The sequence below is a fragment of the Volvox carteri genome (assembly GCF_000143455.1).
Source record: "Volvox carteri f. nagariensis unplaced genomic scaffold VOLCAscaffold_1, whole genome shotgun sequence".
Classification (NCBI taxonomy): Eukaryota; Viridiplantae; Chlorophyta; class Chlorophyceae; order Chlamydomonadales; family Volvocaceae; genus Volvox; species Volvox carteri.
In genome coordinates, this window is record NW_003307545.1 from 5388008 (window position 1) to 5413562 (window position 25555).

At 57.8% G+C, this 25555-nt stretch overlaps 4 protein-coding genes across 4 annotated transcripts; 3 read left to right on the plus strand and 1 right to left on the minus strand.

The window, feature by feature from the left end:
* Positions 1 to 291: 291 nt before the first annotated feature.
* mitc8 (mitochondrial substrate carrier) lies at positions 292 to 2790 on the plus strand (the record flags this gene model as incomplete). The annotated part of the gene is made up of 4 exons (XM_002945898.1): positions 292 to 402; positions 482 to 543; positions 793 to 1084; positions 1792 to 2790. The coding sequence occupies 4 exons, from the start codon at positions 292 to 294 to the stop codon at positions 2788 to 2790; spliced, it is 1464 nt and encodes a 487-aa protein (XP_002945944.1).
* A 2848-nt stretch (positions 2791 to 5638) lies between these two features.
* VOLCADRAFT_86443 (uncharacterized protein) lies at positions 5639 to 6336 on the minus strand (the record flags this gene model as incomplete). The annotated part of the gene is made up of 2 exons (XM_002946257.1): positions 5639 to 6172; positions 6292 to 6336. The coding sequence occupies 2 exons, from the start codon at positions 6334 to 6336 to the stop codon at positions 5639 to 5641; spliced, it is 579 nt and encodes a 192-aa protein (XP_002946303.1).
* A 1661-nt stretch (positions 6337 to 7997) lies between these two features.
* Positions 7998 to 14188, plus strand: VOLCADRAFT_86444 (uncharacterized protein; the record flags this gene model as incomplete). The annotated part of the gene is made up of 8 exons (XM_002945899.1): positions 7998 to 8104; positions 8556 to 8631; positions 8931 to 9125; positions 9531 to 10459; positions 11228 to 12453; positions 12694 to 12709; positions 13398 to 13570; positions 13941 to 14188. The coding sequence occupies 8 exons, from the start codon at positions 7998 to 8000 to the stop codon at positions 14186 to 14188; spliced, it is 2970 nt and encodes a 989-aa protein (XP_002945945.1).
* Positions 14189 to 15193: 1005 nt separating this feature from the next.
* VOLCADRAFT_86445 (uncharacterized protein) lies at positions 15194 to 22772 on the plus strand (the record flags this gene model as incomplete). Its single annotated transcript, XM_002945900.1, has 9 exons — positions 15194 to 15204; positions 15624 to 15717; positions 16017 to 16256; positions 16695 to 17620; positions 18053 to 19847; positions 20827 to 20930; positions 21246 to 21447; positions 22037 to 22120; positions 22626 to 22772. The coding sequence occupies 9 exons, from the start codon at positions 15194 to 15196 to the stop codon at positions 22770 to 22772; spliced, it is 3603 nt and encodes a 1200-aa protein (XP_002945946.1).
* Positions 22773 to 25555: the final 2783 nt, after the last annotated feature.

The following is a 25555-nucleotide window of genomic DNA, read 5'->3' on the forward strand; positions in this document are numbered from 1 at the left end:
TACCGATTACTCAGGTGTTGCTCCGCTGTGTCGGCAACGGAACCTGCTACTAGAAGGTAGCTTCCTTTCCAAATAGTGTACAGGTAGTTTTCATTAATAAATTTATAAAGAGAAACTCTCAAAGCCCTCTGGCCTAGCATTACGTGTTGTGGGGTACGACTCCCAGCTGGTTTACATGACGCTGTAACCTTCATCCGCTTTAAGTTAAGCCACCAGAATAGTAAGACAGGGCAGTATGTCTCTGCCGCGATGGCGTATCCGTAGAATGCCCTAAGGCCTGTATATGTAACAATGGCACAAGCCGACGAAGTTCGCCAACCGGAGCTGCGCCATCGTATCGCAGCTGCAGCTGGCGCATCCATCGTGGCCGCGCTACTCGTGAATCCGCTGGACGTCGTGAAGGTACGCGGGAGACGTTTGGTGCACAATTGTTCGCTTCCTTTAACTGGGTCCTGACCTGCACACATATCCTGTTCAACAGACTCGCGTACAGGCTGCATTGATTGTCACCGACCAGCCTCTACCAACGTGCCTCCTTTCGCGGTAAGTTAAGCACCGGGTCGGCGGGAACCGCAACAATCGTGTGTATCTTCTTCTGACCCATCCTACATCTGGCTTCTGGCAAGCGTTCCATCCTATCAGATCATTTAAATATACTACATGACGTCTTCGCCTTTCCTCTCCCTCTTATTACCGCTCCGGTCCGCCTGCCCATCATGACATAAGCTGGTTGCCGATGCCCCTCCTGCGCACCGCCAGTAACCCCTTCAGGTTCCCCGTACGATGGGCCAGGCCCTCATCCCTTTCGAAATGCCAGTCGGCCAGGCTGCCCTCCAAATTAGCGGAAGGTTGCATGGGCGCCGCTGCCGGACCGCCTGGAGGAAGCGGTGGCCTGGCTGCCGCTTCACAGCTGCCTCGTCGGCTGCTTATGTCGGGCCAGCTGCCCATGTCGTCTTGCGCCTGTGCGCTTAAGGTTGCGGATCTGGGTCCAGAGCGGCTTGGCGCAGCGGAGCGATGTGCCGAAGCGGCACGGCTGTACCGGCCCGTCAGTGCGTCGGGTGTGCTGCGGGACATTGTACGGAAGGTGGGTCTTGGGTCGTACATTGATATGGAAGGGTCCCTGCAAGGGAGGGACGGCTGCATGCGGGCTACCTGGGGGTGGGCGCCCCCCACCCCACGTCGGTTGGCGTCGGTCGGCTAGCCGGACTAGGATAGTCGGGTCGGTCGGGTCGGTCGCGCGGTTTTTGGGGGTTTGGGAGGAGCACTTGCATACCGACAGCTTTTCATTACCAGCAAATCAGCTAGTTCTCCAAGCCAGCAGCAAACTTTATTCCAGCTTTACGACAGCAGTGCTTTACTACTTCTCCGCCGCCTCTACACCTACTTTTCTATACCTACTTCTTTACGGCTTGGCATTACTGCTTTCCCTGCTTTTTTTAGTCCTGGCGGCTTAGGTAGGTAGTTTTTCCGACATCAGCTTCACTACGTCATCCCGAGGTCGCCGTCTTCACGGACGCCTTTCCGTCAGTTCTACGTTTGGTACACTCTTGCCCTGGCAGCAGCTTCACTCGTTCGTGGTTCGTCTTTCCCCCCACCCCACCCTCAGCCTCCGGGGGTTCTTAAAGGTGGTATGACGTCACAGTGAGGGACCTGGGATGGGAAATCAGCGCCTGCCCCTCCGGCTAGGCTGCTCCTCCTCTCCCCCTCCCCCTCCACCTCCCCTCGCTCGGTCTACCCTGGCTGACTGCTTTATCGCCAATGTTTCGTCTTTCCCCATCGCCCCGCTTGCAGGAGGGCCTTGCAGCGCTCTGGCGGGGTACGGACACTGCCATGCTTGCGAGCATCCCCATGGTCGGAGTCTACATGCCGATGTACGACTACTTGCTGCAGCGTACGACAGTACCGCTGGGTGGTTATGCCCCTCTGTTTGCGGGTTCCGCCGCGCGAACCGTTGCGGTGCTGTTGGTGGGGCCGCTGGAGCTGGTACGGACACGACAACAGGGCAGTGCCGGTGGCGCGCGTACGGCATGGGCGGCGCTGCGGGAGACGCTGCAGGAAGTTTCTGCTGCGGCCGCCGCTGGCCGTGGTACGGTAGCGGCAGTAGCCGCGGCGCCGGCGGAGGCGGGCGCAGGCGCCGCCTCTCCGTCGGTATCGCGGTTAGCCGGGGGCCTGAGGCTGCTGCGCTCGGTGCCGCAGCTGTGGAGGGGCGTGGGAGCGACGCTGGCTCGGGATGTTCCCTTTTCTGCGATTTACTGGGGCCTTATGGAGCGAGCGCGTGGTGAGCTCCTGGCTCGGTGGTACCACCGGCCCTCTCCGCCCCCCGACACATCACCCACCGGGGCGCCGATGAGATTGGAATCGGTGGGCGGTTCTCCTCAGGGGGCTATCCCGGAGCTGGGAGGGCACCAGCAGCATGGGCAGCAGGAGCAACGACCCGAGGGTCCGTCCAGTCGTGTGGTGTTGGCGGTGAACCTAGTGGCGGGTAGCGCCTCCGGTGCAGTGGCGGCACTGGTGACGACACCGTTCGATGTCGTGAAGACGCAGCTGCAGCTGGTGGGGAGCAGCAGGTCATCCGGCAGTAGCAGTAGCAGCAGCAGTACTGGCCACGGCGGCAGTGGCGGGGGGAGCGGTAACCGTGGAGTCGGGTCGGCGGCGGCGGTGGCGGGGCGGATATTTCGCGAGGAGGGGGTTCGCGGTTTGTTCCGCGGGTGGGGCCCACGGGCTGCGCGCACTGCCCCGGCGTGTGCGGTGGTGGTATCGAGCTACGAGGTGCTGAAAATGTTGCTGTAAAAAAAGCTAAACTGTAACTGTAACTGGGAATCAGATGCAAACGAATTGACGGGAAAGCATTAGCCCCCTAGGAGGGCTGTCGGTAGCGCCCGGTCAGAGGGGCCAAAGTTATTATGCAGCGGAGGCGACGGGGTATGTTGTGGGTAAAGGGTTGTTATGAAGGCGCGGGCTGTGACTGTGGGGCGGGATCTGGCGGCTTGGTTTCGCTCACATACGATGTGGAGTTGCATATTGCATGTGTGTACACGCGCTAAGGCAGAGGCGGTAGTTGTATATACGGGTGCGTGAACTGGGCTCTGGTGCGCCTCTGGTGCGGTATTTGCACTATGATTGAGCTGCTACTCGTCGTCGTCCGCTGTAGAGTGCAGGAAGAGAGTGGAATGGACGGACGGCACCCAGCATGGGCATATTAACAGACCCACCTCTGTGGGCCTGTTGATATGGAGGGGGGATTTAGGGAGCATGTGCGAGGTTGTGAGGGGATTTCGTGGCGCCCTACCCTTGGAGGCATGGGCGCCCAACAAGCCTAACGCGGCAAAGGGGCTGCCACGCGGCGTTACGGACGCGATGATGGTGAGCCTGCACGGGGGCCAGGCAGCTCTGTGTGTGTGTACGTGCGATAATGATCTGAGCCGCTTTAAAGGAAATGCCGATGGCGGTATATGACTACTTCTACCGAAGCAAGCTCCGAATAGTCACCAGCGACGTGTGTTAGGATTTTTCACTAAAATTGGCGACGTAGCTAGATTTGGAAATCTGGAAAGTGATGTCAAGAGGATGAAGTACGATTAAGCGGACGCGCTGTAGTGGCGGGGGGCGACCACGACCCGTGTGCCTGTCTGTCTGTCTGTCTGTGCGTGTGTGTACGAGCGCTCCTCCTGGCTGTTCGCCCCTTCTGCCGCTGCCGCTGCTGCTGCTGTTCTTCTTAGGGGTTTAGTTGTTGCTTTGGAAGGCTTCGACGGAGCCGGTCACCGCCTCGTGCACCCCCCCCCCCGTGTAGGGCCCCCTCCCTAGGTTGGTACCGTAACCCAGCCGGCGAAGCTCCGTGGAAGGTTCCAATTGATTGCGGGGGGGAACTGGGGGCAGTGGGCCAGTCGGTGTTTGCCCGCCGAAAAACATGTATGTCTGTGGTGAGGGGGGTGGTGGAAGGGGGGGGGGCATGTCTAGCCAGCAGCTGGGGACGGGAGGGCATCATGCACTGCCCCGCTCTCTCAGCCCGTGAGAGCCACACTAGCTAGATACCCTCCTCGAGTCGGGTCCCCTCCTCGAGCATGTGGCCGGGAAGGCAGTCCCTCTCGCGAACCCTTTCCCGAATTGCTGTGTCCGCATCTTACCGTTTGTTTACGCCACTGTATCATAACACGTGCTGGCTGTATCATGCAATGCTTGGCTGTCTGTGCCAGTGTCTGTATGCAGATGTGGTATCCGTATGTGGCATGTATTCCTTTTTGCTGCTCCTAGGTTGTCAGCTGCTCTGAGTACCGCTATGCTGTGTCCGGAGTCTGAAGGGGGGAAACCTGAAAGGGGGGGTCGGGATCAGTGCCGGGAGAGGGGTCGTTTTGGGAGCTTTTCTTAGTCCAAAGAGGAACACGAGTGGGGTCGGTGTGGCGACTGCGATCTCCTTGCGGATAGGCGGAGTCGGTCTGAGCCCCGTGAGGACCCCCCCAGGGGGGCAGTAGGAGGAAAAGGAGGAGGAGGAGGGGCATGGGGCCGCGGCGCGGGCTGGTTGGGCCCCGGCTGACGGCGAGGCATACGCACTGCAGCGCAGCGCAGCGTGGGCGTTACAACCTGAGGGGGTTCTGTTTGGGGTGCAAGCAGGTGACTGCACGTGGTGTGGTGTGGTGCGGCAAGCTGGGAGTTGATGAATTGTTCAAGAGACTCGTTCGGGTGTGTGGCTGGGTGGTGTTGATTGCGCGCCGACAGAGAGAGCACAGCGAAGGTGGAGAGGCGCTTTCGTCATCATCGTTCTTGTTGTGCAGAGAGAGGCTGTTGCTGTGGCTGTTGTTGTTCGTCGGGGAGAGGTGCGAGTGCAAGGGGTGGGGAAACGTTGAGAAACGGAGCGCAATGAAGCTCCGATAGCATGCATGTGCAAACTATGAGGTAGGGGTGCAGGTAGCTGGATAGGCAGTATGTTGTTTGTTAGTTGGGTAGGCAAGTAGTAGTGCTACCCCATTAAAGGAGTTGATTAGACACATATCCCCCAGCAGCCTATCCCAGGGTGATGCCGCATGTTTGTAATATAATTAGACAGGACGGGTTTGCAAATCCCCTTCCGGAGCTGCTCCCGTGATGATTACAGCTAGCTGGCGAGTATGTCCAGATGGCGCAATCCTATCACGGTTATTGACCATGTGGAATGGAAAGTGAGCGAGGCCCTTAGCGCATCACAGCATCGGAGTTCGCACCGCGCCTGCTGTTGGTCAATCCCAGTTGGTATCGTAAAGTTACATGGTTGGGTCGCAACAACCATGAGCGACATGGACCATATCCCTGATACCCACACCAGTGCTTGCTTGCTAATGCTAACCCTTACCTTCTTAAGTGGCTTAATTAAGTAACAACAGAACTTCGCGCACAGGAATCTGCGGTCATTAGGAGCCGTTCGCCTCCCCCGGTGTTCACCTTCCCAGACACACACACACACACCAAGCAAAAGTCCGCATAGCATGCTGTATATGAGCCTGTGAGATCTTATGGTATGAGGATGCTGTGCCGGCTAATCCTACCTCGCTGTCCATCACGCCACAGTATGTCACGGCATCACAACCAGCTCCCGGATCAGGTCAGCCACCAGGCATGGATAACAGACTATCAGCTGTCGCAGATCTTCTTCCCCCAACAGTGACCCCTAGGCGCTGTGGACGCGGCGGCAGCAGCAAGTGGCCGTCACGGTGGAGCTCTTAGCGCCCACAGCCAGCTCGCCACTGGGCAAGGCAGCAATAGAGCACTGGTCTGTTGGGAGCCCGGTAAGTGCCGTGCTGACGTAGCCACGAGCACTCATGATGCGGAACTTGTCATAATCTAGTATGTACAGCTGCCGATGTACGCCAGCCAGGATGGCAGTGATGCGGGTAAAGCGTGCTCTAGTTCCGGGACCATCCGTGTTGCCGGTCGCCTGCCAGTCGCCAGCTACAAGGTTCACATTCGCTTTAAGCTCACCGGCAGCTGTGCTCATTGGGGTGGTACGCTCTTCTCCGTTGGCGCCAGACACATGCGCCGAGGCAGCAGTTGTAGTCAAGGTGATCACATCAATGCGGCAGATCGCACTGGCCGTCGTGGCAAACAGCACATCAGCATCATCATCATAGGACAGCCCAGTCCACGAGCCGGTTGGCGGTGTGGAGCCCGGCAGGGTTGTCACCTGGCCACTTAGGAGCCATCCCTGTAAACCCACAACGGCTAACCAGGGCCGAATCAAGGATATTGCCACTTTATCCGTGCCCAACACAGCAACCACCGACACCAGCTCCAGAACGACCGCAGCTGCATTACTGGCTTCACCTCAGCCGCACCTGCAACCAGCAGGTTCTTATGTCGGTCCACCATACAGGGATTCAACTATTCGGGCCTACGGCTGTGTCGCCGTACCATTCAATTTGCCGTACATTGTTCAGCACCTTTTATATCGTGTTCTTCTTATGCTGATCCGCGAGATTGGGTGAACTGCACAGACTAGTTTGGCCGGATGCAGGCAGTATTAAAATTCAGTTTGCTGGGGGTTTGGGGGCTGACCTTTGATGTTTTGCTGTGCTGTTACTGCTGCTGCTGCTGCCGCTGCTGCCTGCATCCGGCCAAACCAGTCTGTGCAGTTAAACCCAATTGGAGGCAGCTGCTACTGCTGTGGACGCCTGGCAGCAGTAGCTCTGTGGCAGTGTGCAGTGACGGTGGTGGCAGCTGTACCAGTATGACAGAATCTACAGCTGTCACCACCTCCGCAAGCCTTGTGGAGCACATGTGGGGTGAGCTGCTGAGTGGCGCCTGGGCAGAGCTACAGCCAGATGGCCATGATCATGTACACTCACCGCCGGCCGTACTTGGACGTGAGCCAGGACGACTTGGGCTTTCGGTTTTTGTTTTCGCTGCTGGCAACATGCAGCGTGCTCGCGAAGCTACGGCCCTGGTCCCAGCTGGCGGTTGTGCTGCAGATGATCTGTGTGGGTGTACTGCACCTGGTCGTGCCGTGCTTCTGCGCCTATGACGGCGGCTGCGGCAGCGGTCGCCGTACGATGTCTCGCAACATTTCCCAACTGTGATGTCCGTATAGCAGTCCGTCGCGGGTTCTGGCGGCGGCGGCGCTCTTCACGTCTCGGGGCAGCTCGTGGCGGCGGCGATGGAGTTGCGGATGAGGTGCCGCTTCGCGCGGCTGCAGAGGCGGGGCTTGGATGTGGCAACGACCGGAACAACAGCAGCAGTACCAGCAGTACCAGCAGGGCTGGAAGGGTGCTGCAAGTGAAGGACATGGCCGTTCGTTGTAAGGGGGGGGACCTAACAGACTTGTCCATACGGTCCAGATGTTGTTGCGTATGTGGCACATCCTACAGGGTTTGGTCGAAGGTGTGGGGAATAGTTACGGTAATGATCCTAGCGATTTCCTGAATGCAGCCAGGCAAGCCTCAGGCAACCTCATTTTCATTTTCATGCAAACGAATAAACCCCAAGACAAGCAGCCGCCATGGTGCTCCATGCCTCAGTTGCCTCGTTGATTTTGGCTGGGCTCGTGGCAAGTGGTCCAAAAACAGGAAAGGAAAAACCACATGAAAGCATAGGTAGACCCTGCTACTCGAGCTTATTCAACCTCAAGTAAATTCCGGTACTTTGACTGGGAAAGGCGGGTCCAGACGCATATCGTGCTAGGTGCAGGCAGGCGACGCCTTGTTTGGTGCTTGGAAGGAAAACGGCATATTAGAGGCGAGGGTGAGGGGTTGAAATTGAGGACGTATTGGAAAGCAGCGATTCCTGCCAGTTCTGGTCTTCGTGCGCACGGGTCGACGTCACGGGCATTGCTTGGTAAAAAAAACCGCAACCCTGCAACTAAGAGGAAGGAGCAATACCTTTGTCTTTCTTTTGGGTTTTACATTTCTTACAAGGTACCAGGGTGTACAAGCAAGCGATGGAAGTTGAGCGTCCGCAAAAGTCTAGTCCGCAAAGGGTTTCCACGCCTATCGCGCTCGGGTGCCTTACAGTGACCCTATGACGAATTTCTACAAATGGCTAGAAGATTAATCGTCTTGCTGGCTCACTGCGAAAACCAGGGGGATGAAACGCCGACGCGATCCTTTCTTCTAGGTTACAAGTTAAGCTATAGGCTTACCAGGTATGTGGAAGCGCGTATTGATCAGTCGTTGTAATACAGTCTCAACTGATTGCAGTCCTGTCAGCGACAGTTGGCTGCAACCTTGGTGCGGTTGGTAGTGATGCGGTCACGGTCTTGGCTTCCGAAGACTTGAGTTGTGCTAGTGAAAATATCATTAGTATACATTGCTACGCATAATCCGGCGCACATATGGCGGGTGTAGTTTGATGTGTCTCGAGTGCGAAGCTTGGACAGAAGCTTGGACATACATACATATCCATAACGTTGATGCCTATGCCCTAAAAACCTTAATAAGGTTAAATCCTTGGAGTCAAAGAGTAAGTGTAAATATTATGTATGCCTTTGCTGCCAATTATTTATGCCTTTGGCAACGGCTTCGGCAGCTTATCTAGCTCGTAATCAATTTTGCAGTGACAAGAGAACATGCGCTTAGCCCGCTGTCGTTTGACAGTCTCGATGACCTAGACCTCGGCGTTATTGAGGAGTTCTCCTTGGGTGCTCCGACTGAGGACGTCACAGTCCACGGAGTGAGTTACATCGTAATCCGCGAAGTATTCCAGCTTCTGCTCCTACACCTTCAGCTGCCGCAAGTCTACTGCAAACTTGCATGATCGCTTTTCGCTTTATATTTAGGCCGTAGGGATGTAGGTTAGGTAGCGCTTTATAGTGCAGTAATGACGAACCCTTCCACATAGGCACAGGGACGCGTAATCCGTAGCTCCCCGCATCCGCGACCCAGCCCCTCTACAGATTGCTTGCTTCCCCTGCGTCCGTTCCCCACCGCGTGTACTCACATGCAATGATGGCACCGGTGCTGCATCAACAGGAGCAGCTGCAGCTTGGCAACGGCAGTCAACAGGACATACCGGCCTCACATGTGTGGCCTGCCGCATCGAATCTTCGTGGCATCACAGAGGGCGCCGGTCGTCACGCCGACGGTGATGGCGATTCCCTGCGGTTTCCGCTGCAGCACTATCGGGGGGAAGATGCCGACAACGGTGGTGTGGACTCTCTCACAATGGTGGATGCTCTTATTGCTGTGCTAGACAGCTCCCCCTTGATCTCTGAGCCTGAGGGTGAAGGCCAAGGGTTATTACTGGCATCTTCACCTGGTATTCCTCCCAACCCCATGCAGCAGCAGCAATCTTCTGGCTTTCCGCACACCAGTGGATACCAGTGGCAACCGCAGCAACCGCCAGGCTACTGCCAACCGCCGCACCAACCGCCAGGCTACTGCCAACCGCCGAAGCAACCACAGCAATTACAGCAAATGCAGCAGGAGTACCAGTCTGTTGAGCAGCAGCAGCAGCAGCAGCAGCAACAGCAGACGTTGGCGACATGGCCGCCGGAACAACTTCTAGAGGATCGGCAGCAGCAGCCGCTACAGCAACTGCGCCAGCAGCAGTACCTGCCATGCATACCCCAGGCGGCCGTAACCGTACCCTGGGATTTGCAGTACAGGCCGCAGTACCTGCCGTACCCCGCTGCTGCAGTTGCCTTCAGTGCTGGCAGCTATGGGGAGAGACCAGCGGTGGTGGCAGTGGTGGCCGAAGGGGTCGAGCAGGAGTGGCGATCCGCTCGCAGGGATGCGGTCCTCCTGGACTGGTGGCGGGAAGTGAAGGAACGCATCCACACGGTGGAGGCAGCCGAGGAGTTTTGGAAGGAGACAAGAGGTGAAGGAGGGGGCTCCGGCCAGCAACAGCAACTGCAGCGACGGCTGCTGCTGCATCATGCAGGGGGCGATGAGTTTTGGACGGGAGCCCAGACCTCCCTTCCGGAGGTGCTTCTGGATTACCTGTGGCCCATGAGTGGTGTGGATGGCGGCCGCCCGCACCCGCACCCGCACCCAGCGGGTGGTCTGGGGGGGCTTCCAGCCGGCGGTCCGCCGCGCTGCAAGAAGCTGCACTTCATTGGACCGGCGGAGCTGTGGATATTTGGAACAAGGTCCATGGAAAGTACAGGTGGCGCTAAGCAGAGGCGCGCATGGCGAATACAGTTACCGGGAGCAGTGGCGGCGGCTGGGCAGCAGCGGCAGCTGCTGCACCCAGAGCTAGGAGGCGGGCGAGACGCGGATGGGGGCTCGGATCCCGACACAGCTGGAGGTGGAGGATGTGACCTGTACATCATTGACAAGTACAGCTATTCCCTCAAAAACAGACAGCAGACCGTGGACAAGGTCGTGATCGCGGAATTCGTGGGTTGGGCCGTGAAGGAGGACTTGGAGAGCTGGACGAGGAAGAACAAGCAGACCAAGGCCAAGTTCGACCCTCAGGACTGGGGAAGCGGTGTCTTCGAGCTGCGCAGCAGCAAGGGGTCGTATGTTAAGCTGCGGTGGGCGGCGTGGTGGCCAGCCCTGTAAGTATAAGTACCCCGTGCTTAGCTTACTAGGAGTGTTTGTTGTTGCTGAAAGGGGGGTGGGGAGTCGAGCAGCAGCAGCAACAGCAGGTGTTCTGCTGGCGTGTCTAGCGTTTTGCATGGCACCCGCACCTCCACATACATACATACATAGGGTTTGGCACTACTGGTAAGGCGCGACAATTGCCCCCGGGAGATCCCAAGATCGATACCCATTAGGATAAAAGTCCTTCCGATGGTGGAAGGCATTGCGCCCCTAGTTGATGGACGGTGGTGACCTGGGATAAAGATAACCTGCGGGCCGACCAGGAATGGAGTTGGGCCGCTGTCGACCCGGCAGATTCCGTTGGATGCTGGTGGTGGGTGCGGAACCTGAGCGATCCACTGAGAAGTTGACTAGGGAGTCTGGATGAGGGTGCCCCGATATACCGGGGAAGGCAGGGTTTCGCAAGGTAGCTGCCACGGGTGAAGATACACCCCCCTGTTTCACACATCATACATGCATTCATACATACATAAATACATACAATTCTTCCGATGTATGGAATATTGTCTCCTGGCTTATTTGGGGATTTCGCTTGTCTTTTGGGGCACATATACGGCAAGAAGTACGACAGGAACAGCAGGAGCTGTAGGTGGTAACCATACATATGCTGGCACGCGTCTTGACGCTATCTTCAGGATTACGGTCGTCATGTCACGTGTGTGTTGACAAGGGGGGTACACGGCGGACGGAACGTGAACACCCATCCACACCTCGTGCTGCAGGTACACGGTCAACGTGCCCTCCGGCAGGAAGCTCAAGAAGGAAGCGGCCCCGAGGCCCTCGTCTGCGATTGCTGAGACAGCGGCTACTCCCAGCCCCACTAAGGACCCCAGTCCTAACCTGTCGGGGAGCAGCTATCATGAGGTAGCCGCTGCAGGAGGGAGCGGCTCGCACCCCATGCGACCAGCCGTGGGTGGTCGTCAACAGCAGCAGCAGCAGGGGGGGCTAGCCGCGCTGCCTCCACACGTCTGGCCTCTGTCGTCTGCTGCGGGTGAAACCCACTCGCTGGCGGCAGTGGTGGCGGCGGCGCCAGCGGCGGCGGAGGCATTAGCTCCACCGCCCCTGCCGCTGTCGGCGCCTTTCCAGGAGGCGCCAATTCAGTACCGTGATTACCATTGTTATCCCGATACGCAGCAGGCAGAGCAGCAGCACCACCAATATCAGCAGCGGGAATCACCACCGCCACAACAGTACCAGTACCAGTACCAGCAGCACCACCATCATTTGTACCCGGTGCAGGCACCAGCAGCAGCAGCAGCACCAGCAATGGCACCCCTGACACCCCGCTTGTCGGGGGTGAACGTTTGTGGAGCATTGGCGCTAGCAGCAGCACCAACAGCACCGGATGATGGGTCATCAGCTCTTCCTGCTCACGGGATAGTGGGGCCCGCAGCTGGTTGGCGGCCCACGACCCGGCAGCAGCAGCAGCAGCCGTACGGCTACGTTGTGGGCGCGGCGGCAGGGCAAGGACTGTTCTTCTCGGACAGTGACAACTCCCACACACTGGCTAGTACATGCTACGAAAGCCAGCACCAGTATGGTGGCAGTACTAATGTTATGCTGTCACAGCCGCCAGCAGTAGGCCCCATGGCCTTCTGCGAACCTGAATCGAATGCAGCCTTGACTGCTCGATATGCTGCTTCTGCTGGTGCCATGGCTGCTACTGCCGCACCTCCCGGCATCTCGGCAGAAGCACCAACAGCAGCATCCTCCGGCACCTCGCTTCAGGCGGTATGGCACCCTGCCGTTAGTGGTTACAGTGGCGGCCAGTTCATGGCAGGCACGTGCACTACGGAGGAGGATGGCATTGCTGCTGCTGGCGGCGGTGGCGGCGGGCTTGCCAGCGCTGGAGTGCCGGAGGTAGGAGGTCTTCCCTGCGAGGCGAGCAAGGCGGATACCTGGGTGGTGACTCGTAGTGCGGCTGCGGCAGCTGGTGGCGGCGGAGGAGGTGCCGTGACCGCGATTAGCTCTCACCCCCACCTCCACCAGCAGCAGCAGCAGTGGCACCAGCAGCAGCAGCCGTCACCATTAGCATTGATGGCCGCCGAGCCCGCGGCTGGATTACCTTGGCGCGCGCCTGAGCTGCAACCTGTAGCAGCAGCAACAACCTCAGCCGCACCCACAGCCTCAGCCTTTGCGCAGGGCAAACCTTAGTCCCGGCCAGTCGGCGTCATCTTGCTCTGTGAAGGTGTGCCCGTGTGGAGGTCCGTGCCAGGGATGGGAGTTTTAAAAGGTTTTGAAGGCTTCTTTTAAAAGTTTTTGAAAAGAAGGAAAAGGCGGGAGGGGGAGGGGGAGCAGCAGGAAAGCAACGGGGAAGCGGCAGGGCTAGATGGAAAAGATCAAAAACGGATTGAGGCGACAAGACCGAGTTAAAACAGACGAGGGAGTTTCAACACCCCTAGAGGTTCTAGCGTTTTAAGGTTTTGGCTTTCCGGTTTTGCGGGGTCATCCCTGGTTGCCGGAGATTTGGGGAAAGCCACCACCCTATCCGCCACATTCGTCCAGACAGTGGTCGGTCCACGGCCGGTCGGTCCGGGAACATGTACAGGAAAAAATCTCTATTTTCTCATCCGATATACGAAGCCCCGCGATTCCCTAACCACCAACCGACTAGCTGGAGAACGAACTTCGAGACATCACCCGAGTATGTATGTATGTATGTATGCTCGGCATGTGCCGTGCTTGTCGCGACATGTCCCCTGCGAGATGGCCAACATCTCCCCACTTTGACCTCTCTTGCCCTGTTGCACTTCCAAAATCTGCGGTGCCCCCTCGCTGTGCGCAGCTGCACACTCCGCTGTGATGGTCCACATCGCTTCTGTTTCTCGCTTCCCTCTCCCCCCATGAGGAAGCACACGCACTCCCCCTCCTCCCCTCTTGCTGATTCCCCAGTGCTGCAAATGGTGCTGCCTCCGCATGGGAAGAATGGCCACAAGTTCTGCTGGCAGCGGTTGTGGATCGTGATTTGCAAGGATGGCGATGGCGGCGGCGACGGCGAGGGCCTTCATCACCGTCCTGTGGCGGAGCGGGAGGCCGTGTAGACTGCTCGGCGTACTGGAGCAGCGGTGAGCGGCCAGCAGCTTGCCGCCATCGCATACAGCATTCTTATGGCAGTGGTGGCGGTAGCGGTGATGGATGGACCTAGCGGAGGTGCTGACTGGCGTGACATGGCTGGCGTCGCCACTGGCTGGTCACGCCGTGGCGGTGCTTGTACGGCGATGGCGGCGCCGGAAGATGACCGTGTCAGTGTCAAAGGCATCAGTGCTGACGGGCGGTGAGATGCAGCTGAGCGGCACCATTACCGCCACCGCTATCACCGCCACCGCTGCGGTTGTACATGTTAACTATGATTTGAAGTCGAACTACTTTCTGTACTGATGACGGGCTTTGTTGCATCTGTGCTGAGTGTCTTGACATACAGCTTCCACCGGCCAGATGGCCATGATCATGTACACTCGCCGTACTTGGACGTGAGCCAGGACGAGATGGGCTTTCGGTTTTTGTTTTCGCTGCTGGCAACATGCAGCGTGTTCGCACAGCTACGGCCCTGGTCCCAGCTGGCGGTGGTGCTGCAGATGATCTGTGTGGGTGTACTGCACCTGGTCGTGCTGTGCTTCTGCACCGATGACGGCGGCGGCGGCAGCGGTCGCCGTACGATGTCTCGCAACATTTCCCAACTGTGATGTCCGTATAGCAGTCCGTCGCGGGTTCTGGCGGCGGCGGCGCTCTTCGGCGTCTCGGGGCAGCTCGTGGCGGCGGCGATGGAGGTGCGGATGAGGCGCCGCTTCGCGCGGCTGCAGCAGCGGGGCTTGGATGTGGCAACGACCGGAACAACAGCAGCAGTACCAGCAGTACCAGCAGGGCTGGAAGGGTGCTGCAAGTGAAGGACATGGCCGTTCGTTGTAAGGGGGGGGACCTAACAGACTTGTCCATACGGTCCAGATGTTGTTGCGTATGTGGCACATCCTACAGGGTTTGGTCGAAGGTGTGGGGAATAGTTACGGTAATGATCCTAGCGATTTCCTGAATGCAGCCAGGCAAGCCTCAGGCAACCTCATTTTCATTTTCATGCAAAGGAATAAACCCCAAGACAAGCAGCCGCCATGGTACTCCATGCCTCAGTTGCCTCGTTGATTTTGGCTGGACTCGTGGCAAGTGGTCCAAAAACAGGAAAAACCACATGAAAGCATAGGTAGACCCTGCTACTCCAGCTTATTCCAATTCCGGTACTTTGACTGGGAAAGGTGCGTCCAGACGCATATAGTGCTTGGTGCAGACAGGCGGCGCGTTGTGGCTACTTGGCATATCAGAGGCGCGGGTGAGGGGACGAAATTGAGGGCGTGTTGGCAAGCAGCGATTCCTGCCAGTTCTGATCTTCGTGCTCACGGGTCGACGTCACGGGCGGTGCTTGGTGTACCGCAACCTTACAACTGAGAGGAAGGAGCAACACATTTTCTTTTCTTATGTCTTTTACATTTGTTACAAGGTACCAGGGTGTACAAGCAAACGATGTAAGTTGAGCGTCTAGTCCGCAAAAGGATTCCATGCCTATAGCGCTTGGGCGGCTTACAGTGACCCTTGATGAATTTCTACAAATGGCTACAAGATCAATTGTCTTGCTGGCTCACTGCGAAAACCAAGGGGGTGAAACGCTGACGCGATCCTTTCTTCCTGGTTATAGGTCCTATATGCTTACCAGGTATGTGGAAGCGCGTATTGATCAGTCGTGGTAATACAGCCTCAACTGATTGCAGTCCTGTCAGCGACAGTTGGCTGCAACCTTGGTACGGTTGGTAGTGATGCGGTCACGCTCTTGGCTTCCGAAGACTTGAGTTGTGCTAGCGAAAATATCATTAGTATACATTGTTACGCATAATCCGGCGCACATATGGCGGGTGTAGTTTGATGTGTCTCGAGTGCGAAGCTTGGACAGTCACAATATATGCATTTCCATTATGTTGATGCCTATGCTCTAAAAACCTTAACAAGGTTAAATCCTTGGAGTCAAAGAGTAAGTGTAAATATTATTTATGCCTTTGCTGCCTCGGTTAGGCAACGGCTCCGGCAGCTTATCTAGCTCGTAATCAATTTTGCAGTGACAACTGAACATGCGCTTAGTCCGCTGTCGTTTGACATTCTCGATGACCTAGACCTCGGCGATATAGAGGAGTTCTCCTTGGGTGTCCCGACCGAGGGCGTCAAGGTCGACGGAGTGAGTCACATCATAACTCGCGAAGTATTCCAGCTTCTGCTCCTACACCTTCAGCTGCCGCAAGTCTACTGCAAACTTGCATGATCGCTTTTCGCTTTATATTTAGGCCGTAGGGATGTAGGTTAGGTAGCGCTTTACAGTGCAGTAATGACGAACCCTTCCACATAGGCACAGGGACGCGTAAGCCGTAGCTCCCCGCATCCGCGACCCAGCCCCTCTACAGATTGCTTGCTCCCCCTGCGTCCGTTCCCCACCGCGTGTACGCACATGCAATGATGGCACCGGTGCTGCATCAACAGGAGCAGCTGCAGCTTGGCAACGGCAGTCAACAGGACATACCGGCCTCACATGTGTGGCCTGCCGCATCGAATCTTCGTGGCATCGCAGAGGGCGACGCCGACGGTGATGGCGATTCCCTGCGGATTCTGCTGCAGCACTATCGGGGGGAAGATGCCGACAACGGTGGTGTTACCTCTGAGGAAGATTTGGAGGCTCTTATTGCTTTGCCCTTGATCTCTCAGCATGAGGCTGCAGCTCCGGTGAACCAACCCGATGGTTCGGAGCTTGATCCGCAGTACTGGGAGCAGCAGCATCCCCAGGGGTTATTATTGTCATCTTCACCTGGTATTCTTCCCAATCCAATGCAGCAGCAGCACCTGGAGCTGCCGATGGACCCTGACGGATACCAGCGGCAACCGCAGCAACCGCCAGGCTACTGCCAACCGCCGCAGCAACCGCAAGGGTACTGCCAACCGCCGAAGCAACCACAGCAATTACAGCAAATGCAACAGGAGTACCAGTCTGTTGAGCAGCAGCAGCAGCAGCAGCAGCAGCAGCAACAACAGCAGACGTTGGCGACATGGCAGCCGGAACAACTTCTAGAGGATCGGCAGCAGCAGCCGCTACAGCAACTGCGCCAGCAGCAGTACCTGCCATGCATACCCCAGGCGACCGTAACCGTACCCTGGGATTTGCAGTACAGGCCGCAGTATCTGCCGTACCCCGCTGCTGCAGTTGCCTTCAGTGCTGGCAGCTATGGGGAGAGACCAGCGGTGGTGACAGTGGTGGCAGAAGGGGTCGAGCAGGAGTGGCGATCCGCTCGCAGGGATGCGGTCCTCCTGGACTGGTGGCGGGAAGTGAAGGAACGCATCCACACGGTGGAGGCAGCCGAGGAGTTTTGGAAGGAGACAAGAGGCGAAGGAGGGGTCTCCGGCCAGCAACAGCAACTGCAGCGACGGCTGCTGCTGCATCATGCAGGGGGCGATGAGTTTTGGACGGGAGCCCAGACCTCCCTTCCGGAGGTGCTTCTGGATTACCTGTGGCCCATGAGTGGTGTGGATGGCGGCCGCCCGCACCCGCACCCGCACCCGGCGGGTGGTCCGCTGGGGCCTCCAGCCGGCGGTCCGCCGCGCTGCAAGAAGCTGCACTTCATTGGACCGGCGGAGCTGTGGATATTTGGAACAAGGTCCATGGAAAGTACAGGTGGCGCTAAGCAGAGGCGTGCATCGCGAATACAGTTACCGGGAGCAGCCGCAGCAGCGGCGGCGATTGAGCAGCAGCGGCAGCTGCTGCACCCAGAGCTAGGAGGCGGGCGAGACGCGGATGGGGGCTCGGATCCCGACACAGCTGGAAGTGGAGGATTGAATGGCGCTGGTCCACGTGACCTGTACGTCATTGACAAATACTGTTATTCCCTCAAAAACAGGCAGCAGACCGTGGACAAGGTCGTGATCGCGGAATTCTTGGGTTGGGCCGTGAAGGAGGACTTGGAGAGCTGGACGAGAAAGAACAAGCAGACCAAGGCAAAGTTCGACCCTCAGGACTGGGGAAGCGGTGTCTTCGAGCTGCGCAGCAGCAAGGGGTCGTATGTTAAGCTGCGGTGGGCGGCGTGGTGGCCAGCCCTGTAAGTATAAGTACCCCGTGCTTAGCTTACTAGGAGTGTTTGTTGTTGATGAAAGGGGGGTGGGGAGTCGAGCAGCAGCAGCAGCAGCAGGTGTTCTGCGGGCGTGTCTAGCGTTTTTGCATGGCACCCGCACCTCCACATACATACATACATACATATATACATACATGAATACATACAATTCTTCCGATGTATGGGATATTGTCTCCTAGCTGCATTTATGGATTATTTGGGGATTTCGCTTGTCTTTTGGGGCACATATACGGCAAGAAGTACGACAGGAACAGCAGGAGCTGTAGGTGGTAACCATACATATGCTGGCACGCGTCTTGACGCTATCTTCAGGATTACGGTCGTCATGTCACGTGTGTGTTGACAAGGGGGGTACACGGCGCACGGAACGCGAACACCCATCCACACCTCGCGCTGCAGGTACACGGTCAACGCGCCCTCCAGCAGGAAGCTCAAGAAGGAAGCGGCCCCGAGGCCCTCGTCTGCCACTGCTGAGACAGCGGCTACTCCCAGCCCCACCAAGGACCCCAGTCCTAACCTGTCGGGGAGCAGCTATCATGAGGTAGCCGCTGCAGGAGGGAGCGGCTCGCACCCCATGCGACCAGCCGTGGGCGGTCGTCAACAGCAGCAGCAGCAGCAGCAGCAGCAGGGGGGGCTAGCCGCGCTGCCTCCACACGTCTGGCCTCTGTCGTCTGCTGTGGGGGAACCCCCCTCGTTGGCGGCAGTGGTGGCGGCGGCGCCAGCGGCGGCGGAGGCATTAGCTCCACCACCCCTGCCGCCGTCGGCGCCTTTCCAGGAGGCGCCAACTCAGTATCGTGATTACCATTGTTATCCCGATACGCAGCAGGCAGAGCAGCAGCAGCACCACCACCACCAATATCAGCAGCGGCAATCACCGCCGCCACAACAGTACCAGCAGCAGCACCAGCACCATCATTTGTACCCGGTGCAGGCACCACCAGCAGCACCAGCAATGGTACCCCTGACACCCCGCTTGTCGGGGGTGAACCTTTGTGGAGCATCGGCATTAGCAGCAGCACCATCAGCACCGGATGATGGGTCATCAGCTCTTCCTGCTCACGGGACAGTGGGGCCCGCAGCTGGTTGGCGGCCCACGACCCGGCAGCAGCAAGAGGTGCCATCGGGCCCGGTGCCGGATGGTCCGGTTGGGCAGCAGCAGCAGCAGCCGTACGGCTACGTTGTGGGCGCGGCGGCAGGGCAAGGACTGTTCTTCTCGGACAGTGACAACTCCTACACACTGTCTAGCACGTGCTACGAAAGCCAGCACCAGTATGGTGGCAGTACTAATGTTATGCTGCCACAGCCGCCAGCAGTAGGCCCCATGGCCTTCTGCGAACCTGAATTGAACGCAGCCTTGACTGCTCGATATGCTGCTTCTGCTGGTGCCATGGCTGCTACTGCCGCACCTCCCGGCATCTCGGCAGAAGCACCAACAGCAGCATCCTCCGGCACCTCGCTTCAGGCGGTATGGCACCCTGCCGTTAGTGGTTACAGTGGCGGCCAGTTCATGGGGGCCACGGAGGAGAAGGATGGCATTGCTGCTGCCGGCGGCGGTGGCGGCGGGCTTGCCAGCGCTGGAGTGCCGGAGGTAGGAGGTCTTCCCTGCGAGGCGAGCGAGGCGGATACCTGGGTGGTGACTCGTAGTGCGGCTGCGGCAGCTGGTGGCGGTGGAGGAGGTGCCGTGACCGCGATTAGCTCTCACCCCCACCTCCACCAGCAGCAACAGCAGTGGCACCAGCAGCAGCCGTCACCATTAGCGTTGATGGCCGCCGAGCCCGCGGCTGGATTGCCTTGGCGCGCGCCTGAGCTGCAACCTGTAGCAGCAGCAACAACCTCAGCCGCACCCACAGCCTTCGCTGCAGTAGCAGGAGCAGCAGAAGCAGCCACGCAAGGCGACGATGATGACCGGATGAAGATGCATCGCGCAAAGAGGCCTGCGGCAGGAGAGGTGGTGGCAGCTACAGGGGCTGCAGCGGCGATCCCTGACATGACCGGCAGTGGCAGCGGTGATGGCGGCCTGGTCGCAGCCGGGGCCAGGGCGATGCCCACCCGGGCTGCACCTTCAGTGTCGGTTCCGGCGGCAACGGCCCATCCCTTGGCAGCCAAGGTGCAGGAGCTGGTGGCGTTCATGCGGGAGTACGTGAGGGTGGAGCCGTGCGACATGATGGAGAACGAACTTCGAGACATCATCCGGGTATGTATCTATGTATGCATTTATGTATATGTATGTAGATATGTATGTCGTTACAGGGTGGTTAAGCTTCACCAGCGGCCCCCTTTGCCGAGGCAGTTCCCTGCTCTACCCTGCGAGAGGGGCACCCTAGTCCATTCACCCCATCCAACTTCAGAATGTATTCGTTGGGTTCAGCAACTCACCACCAGCATCCAACCAAATTTAGCGGATCAACGGCGGCACAACTTAGTTCCTGGTCAGCTCGCAAGTTGATATAATCACGTCCTACACCGTCCACAAGATGGGGGGCCACCTCCCAATTCAACACCCCGCACACACCGAGGGGTCGGCAGGCGGATTTGAACCCGGAACCTCCGGGAGCAGAAGTTAGTCCTTAACTTCTGCCAGCCACCTGCCTAGTATGTATGTATGTATGCTCGGCATGTGCCGTGCTTGTCGCGACATGTCCCCTGCGAGATGGCCAACATCTCCCCACTTTGACCTCTCTTGCCCTGTTGCACTTCCAAAATCTGCGGTGCCCCCTCGCTGTGCGCAGCTGCACACTCCGCTGTGATGGTCCACATCGCTTCTGTTTCTCGCTTCCCTCTCCCCCCATGAGGAAGCACACGCACTCCCCCTCCTCCCCTCTTGCTGTTTCCCCCCTCTCGCTGTGGTTTCCCCTCCTCCCCACCCCCCCCACGGCTCTGCCCCCGTGTGTGTGTGCGTGTGTGTGTGTGTGTGTGTGTGTGTGCTGAAGAGCCTGGGCACTGTGAAGGACTTGCTGCGGCTGCGGGATTACGATTACGATAAAGGCTACGGACTGTTCAGCCTGATGCTGCATGCGGCAGTCGATTCGGGAGCCGGCAGGGGAAATGATGCTGCCGGCGAGACTGGCAGCAGCAGCACTGGCAGTACCAGCGGCAACTGCGGCGATGGTGGTGGTGATGGTGGTGGTGCGCTTGAGGAGCGGGTCATCCACACGTTTGAGGTGGTGCTACAGCGCTTGACCGAAGAGGACCCGAAGTTTGCCGAATTCGCCTACCGCAAGCTGCTGATTCAGCAAGATAAAGTCTCCTTTGACACGCCGAGCCACACGTGCGCCAAGTGAGGATCGCGACGCGTCGGCACCCGTGCGTGTGTGTTTTCTTGGCAGTACACAGATCTCCTGCTCACTCCTGACTCCCCCATCATCCCCGCGACTGTCCCCCCCTCCCCCACATCAGCCCCAATCCGCACCACACCATACTCTAGAGCACTGGAGCACCCTTTTGAAACACCCAGGGCATGATGCATGTCTGAGTTGTGCCTGTCCATTGCAACACCTGTGTACTCGTTCCTCCTCTTCCTCCTCTTCCTCGTCCGCCTCCTCTTCTGCCGCCACATGGTTTGGTGTGCTCGTCCTGTACCACTGCACTGCAGGTACGGTTTACTTAGGGTGCAGCAGTGGCTGTTGGCCCGCTGCAATGCGGAAATGCTGGTGGTGGCCACCAAGGACGGCTGGCTGCCCCTCCACATCGCCTGCCGGATGGGCCAGCTGGAGGCCGCGGTGGCGTACCTGCGCCGAGCCAGGGACCTGGGGCTGTTTGACCGGGGCAACGGAGTGTCCAGCGGCATCGCGAATGTGAGTGGTTGGGCCTGGGTAGGTGGGTGTGAGAGGGGGCTGGGGGAGGGAGGGCGGCATTGCGTTGTTGTTGCTATTGTTGGGGGGTTGGGGTGGCTGTTTGGTCTCCCTGGCTGCCAGCGGGGGTGGGAGCTGGGACGGGGTTTCAGCGACACAGCGCTTGTTATATAATGAGATTTAGCTGCCATGGTGTGGTTTGGTTTGTTGTGGCGTGTCCCTTGGTGCCCCTGTTGCATTTTGCTTACAGAGGCATCCACCATGAACCTAGGTGTGGTGTGGTGTGGTGTGGGTAGCTGGGCGCTCGCGTGCGCGCCTCGTGGCCCCTGACCCCGACCCCTGACCCAACAGCCTTCCCAATCCTCTCAATAGTCACCAGCAGCACCAGGAGCAGCAGCAGGAGGAGGACGAGGACCCTGCGTTCTTTCCGTCCTTCTCAACCTCCCCACAATAACACCCTGCATTGACTGACGAACCGGCAGTAATAGTAGTAGTTGTGCTCTGCTGTCTGCATACCCCTCCCTCGTGCCCTCCTCCTTAAAACTGTCTACGGTACGACCTGCCGCCGCACCGGCCACAACCGCCCCGGCAGGTCGTCCTGACGGACCTGACACCCTTCAACAAGCACTTCAGGGGTTCTAAGGCCCGCGACGTGCTGGAAAGGGCCATACAGAAGGTGAGCGGTGGCGGTTGCAGCTGCGGCTTGGGCCTGGACTTGGGGTGTACACCCGGCCTTTGAATGAACATGGGCTTTGGGGTTGGGTCGGGGCTGGCTGGCTGGCTGGCTGGCTGGCTGGCTGACTGACTGACTTACCTGGCATGTGTTGATGTCGTAAGGGGAGCTAGCTTGTAAGGAGTTCGCGACCCCCACTCCCAACCAACCCAACCGCCACTATTTACCGGGGTGGTTGTGAGGGCCGGTAGCAGTGAATGGCGTTCCGCGTGTACGGCAACTACTGCCGTCCGTTTGCCTGCTGTTGAGGTCCTTCACAGTCCGGAAGTCGATGCCCCCCCGGGGCGCATGTTTGTACGTATGTACGTATGTGCTTTGTTTGGTCCGGTAAGCGCCTCGATGCTCAGTCGAATGGGGCCCTTGCCTGGCGGCAGCAGCAGCAGGAGTGTGTAGTTGTGTACCACATATGCATACATGTATGTACGTATGTATGTATGTACGTATGCAGGTTTGGCCTGACGGTGGCGCGCCTGCTGTGTATGAGGGTGTGGCGGATGCGGGGAGCTTCAAGCTCGATGTGGAGCGGCTGCAGTTTGAGCTGAACGGGCTCTCAGCCTCAACCCCGCGGAATGGCGAACCCCGCGACAGCGGCTGAGGCGGTGGGGGGGAGGGAGGGGCGTGGGGGGATGTGAGGGTGTGAACGGTGGCTAGATGCTAGTAGCACTGCTGCCGCAGCTGCTGCCGCTGCGCTATCGTGCGAGCACCTGCACCTACAGAGCCCGCCGTACATCAGCAGCGCGGAACGGCATCAACGCTTGTACACGCAAAGCTTGGCCGAGCCCCTTGTGCGTGTGTGTGTTGGGTGTGTATGGGGGGGGGGAGAGGTGGTCCCCCGGTCGTTCGCTTGGAGGGGAATGTCGTTTAGGCGCCTCGTCGGCCTTTTGTTGATGTATGTACGCGTCGCCATACGGGACATGCTGTGCTGTGGACGGCCGACCTGAGCCCGCAGGCAAGCATGTGTTATGCGTGCGCCGTACACCACATGGTGACGTAATAGTTTCTCTAGATCTGCTTGCTCGTTAGCCGTGTGTCCGCATGAGCACAATTCGTTGTTGGGACGGAGTTGTGCATTGATTTTTCTGTGTGTGGTTTTGTGTACTTGTGTTGTGTGAGTGCACTCGTATCCCATCGCGGGGGCTGCTGTGGGGGCTGCTGCTGCTGCTGCTGCTGCTGTGTTTCATGATTTGCCTGATCTAAAAGGGTTCTATTACTTGCTGGCGCGTTCTCGAAATTGCATGCATTGCCTTTAGGCGTAGCTATGGGTGCCACATACATACATGCATACATACATTTATCCCCCTGTTCCACACATCATACATGCATGCATACACCCATACATACACCCATACATACACCCATACATACACCCATACATACACCCATACATACACCCATACATACACCCATACATACACCTATACATACACCCATACAAACATAGTCACAGCCATACGCATATTCTCCATCATTGATTACCATTTGTGCACAGATGCATACATACAAAAATCGATGCACCCTTCCCGAGTATGCATCATGCACGTCCTTACTGGCAATGCATCCAAAGCAGCGCAGCATGACGAGTGATCCTCATTGCCACCGCCGGTTGAAGGCCGAGTCCGAGTACGAGTACGTCTCGGGACGGAACAAAAGCATCTAGATATTTTACTTCGAGCCTAGCAGCCTGCACTCGTGGTATACATGAGCTTGAGACACTCGCTCCCTCGGGTGGTTGGTTGGTTGATTGGTGGTTAATTGGTTGGTGGGTGAGACGCTCCTTTGGGGCGCCCACCCGGGTTCTGTTGACCGAGGCTGCACATGCACATCATCTCACCATTCAGTCACACGATTGATGGATGGATGGACGCATCTAACTTTCAACATATGGTCCATATGGTCGTATCGCTTAGCTCACCGGTGTGTGTGTAGGTATATGTGTGTTTTGGCAGTTCGTTGGCACATATATATGTGCGTGACTGCGTGTGTATCTATCTGTCTATCTACCTATCTACCTACCCTATGTGGGTAACTTGCTCGGTGCACGGCGGCTTGCTCGTTTCGTTGTGTCAAGTGAACCGCTCTGTTGAGGAGGAGGGGGGACCCGACCTAAAGTGGGCTGGCCTGGTGCTTGGGCGTTGTATGATTTGGTTATTGCTGCTGACGTACGCACGACAGACCGTCATCTAGGGTTTTTACAGGTAGGCATCATCCCCGTCGCGTCACCTGCTTAAGAACCTGGGGTGGTTTTTTCAGTTTTCAGTTGTTTCATTGTTGCTCTGCCTGGGGGTTACCTGGCGGCAGCCTGGGTGCGATGGCTTGGGAGTAGTTTATGTAGGTGTGGTGGTGCGGTCGGTCGATAAGAGGAGTGGAAGGATACAGTCTAACCAGTGCCAAGGCGCAATGTTCCCCTTCGGGGAAGAGGGGGAGTTGCGAGTGCACGTAACAGACTACATACGCGCCGCCGACCTAGCTGGTAATGTTTGTGAGTCGTACATGTCGTACATGTGATTTGCATCCGCATGCTTTTCCGCCACCTCGTAATGCGGGTATGGGTTTCGGGGATGTTATGTGCGCTGCAGCGGCGACCAGAGGACCATGGCCAGGATTGGGATTGCGTTGCGTTCGTGCCGCCCCTTAGGTAAAGATGGTCGGATGGAGCCCATTTAAGGCACAAGCAAGCTTTATCTGTATGTCTGTATGTCTGTAGGGATATGTCTGGGGGGAAAGATGGTTGGACGGGAAGTAATTGTGTTTCGAGTGGTCTCCCCCTGCCAGGGACCCACTGGCACCGCCAGAGTGTTGGGTGGGCGGGTATTGGGTACTGGCGGCGGGTGTGACGAGTGGCCATTACTACTACTGGTTGTGGAGGGGAGTTTACCGATATGGCTGTACTTCGTAGCAGTGGGCTGTCATCTGGCCATTGCTGAAAGTGAGCAAAGCAAGCAAGCAAGGTTGGAGCGGTTATCTGCAACTATGCAAGGTACGTTAGGATGTACGAAGCGAATGTACGTTAGGCTCTGTCGCCTTCCAGCCTCACAACAGCTTCCGCCTCGCCGCTCTCAGCAGCAGCTGCAGCCGCTGCGCCTTGGCGTGTTTACAAGTCGGGAAGGAGATTCACGGTGCTGTTCAGTGTACGACAGCTCTGCGGCACCTGCGGGCCCAGATATGCCCATTAGAGAACCCTTTTTCCTGGAGTCCCGTTCGTAATGCCACACGCCTGGAGCTACGTCTATGAAAAACGCATGTAATCGGTCTGAGGACACGCCGCCGCCGCCGCCGGCGCCGCACTTGCAACCTACACGAACATATGGAAATGTTTTCATTCACTTCGAACACGGTATCAGCTATCTCGGCAGCGGAGGATCCTTCTCGCTCGTTATC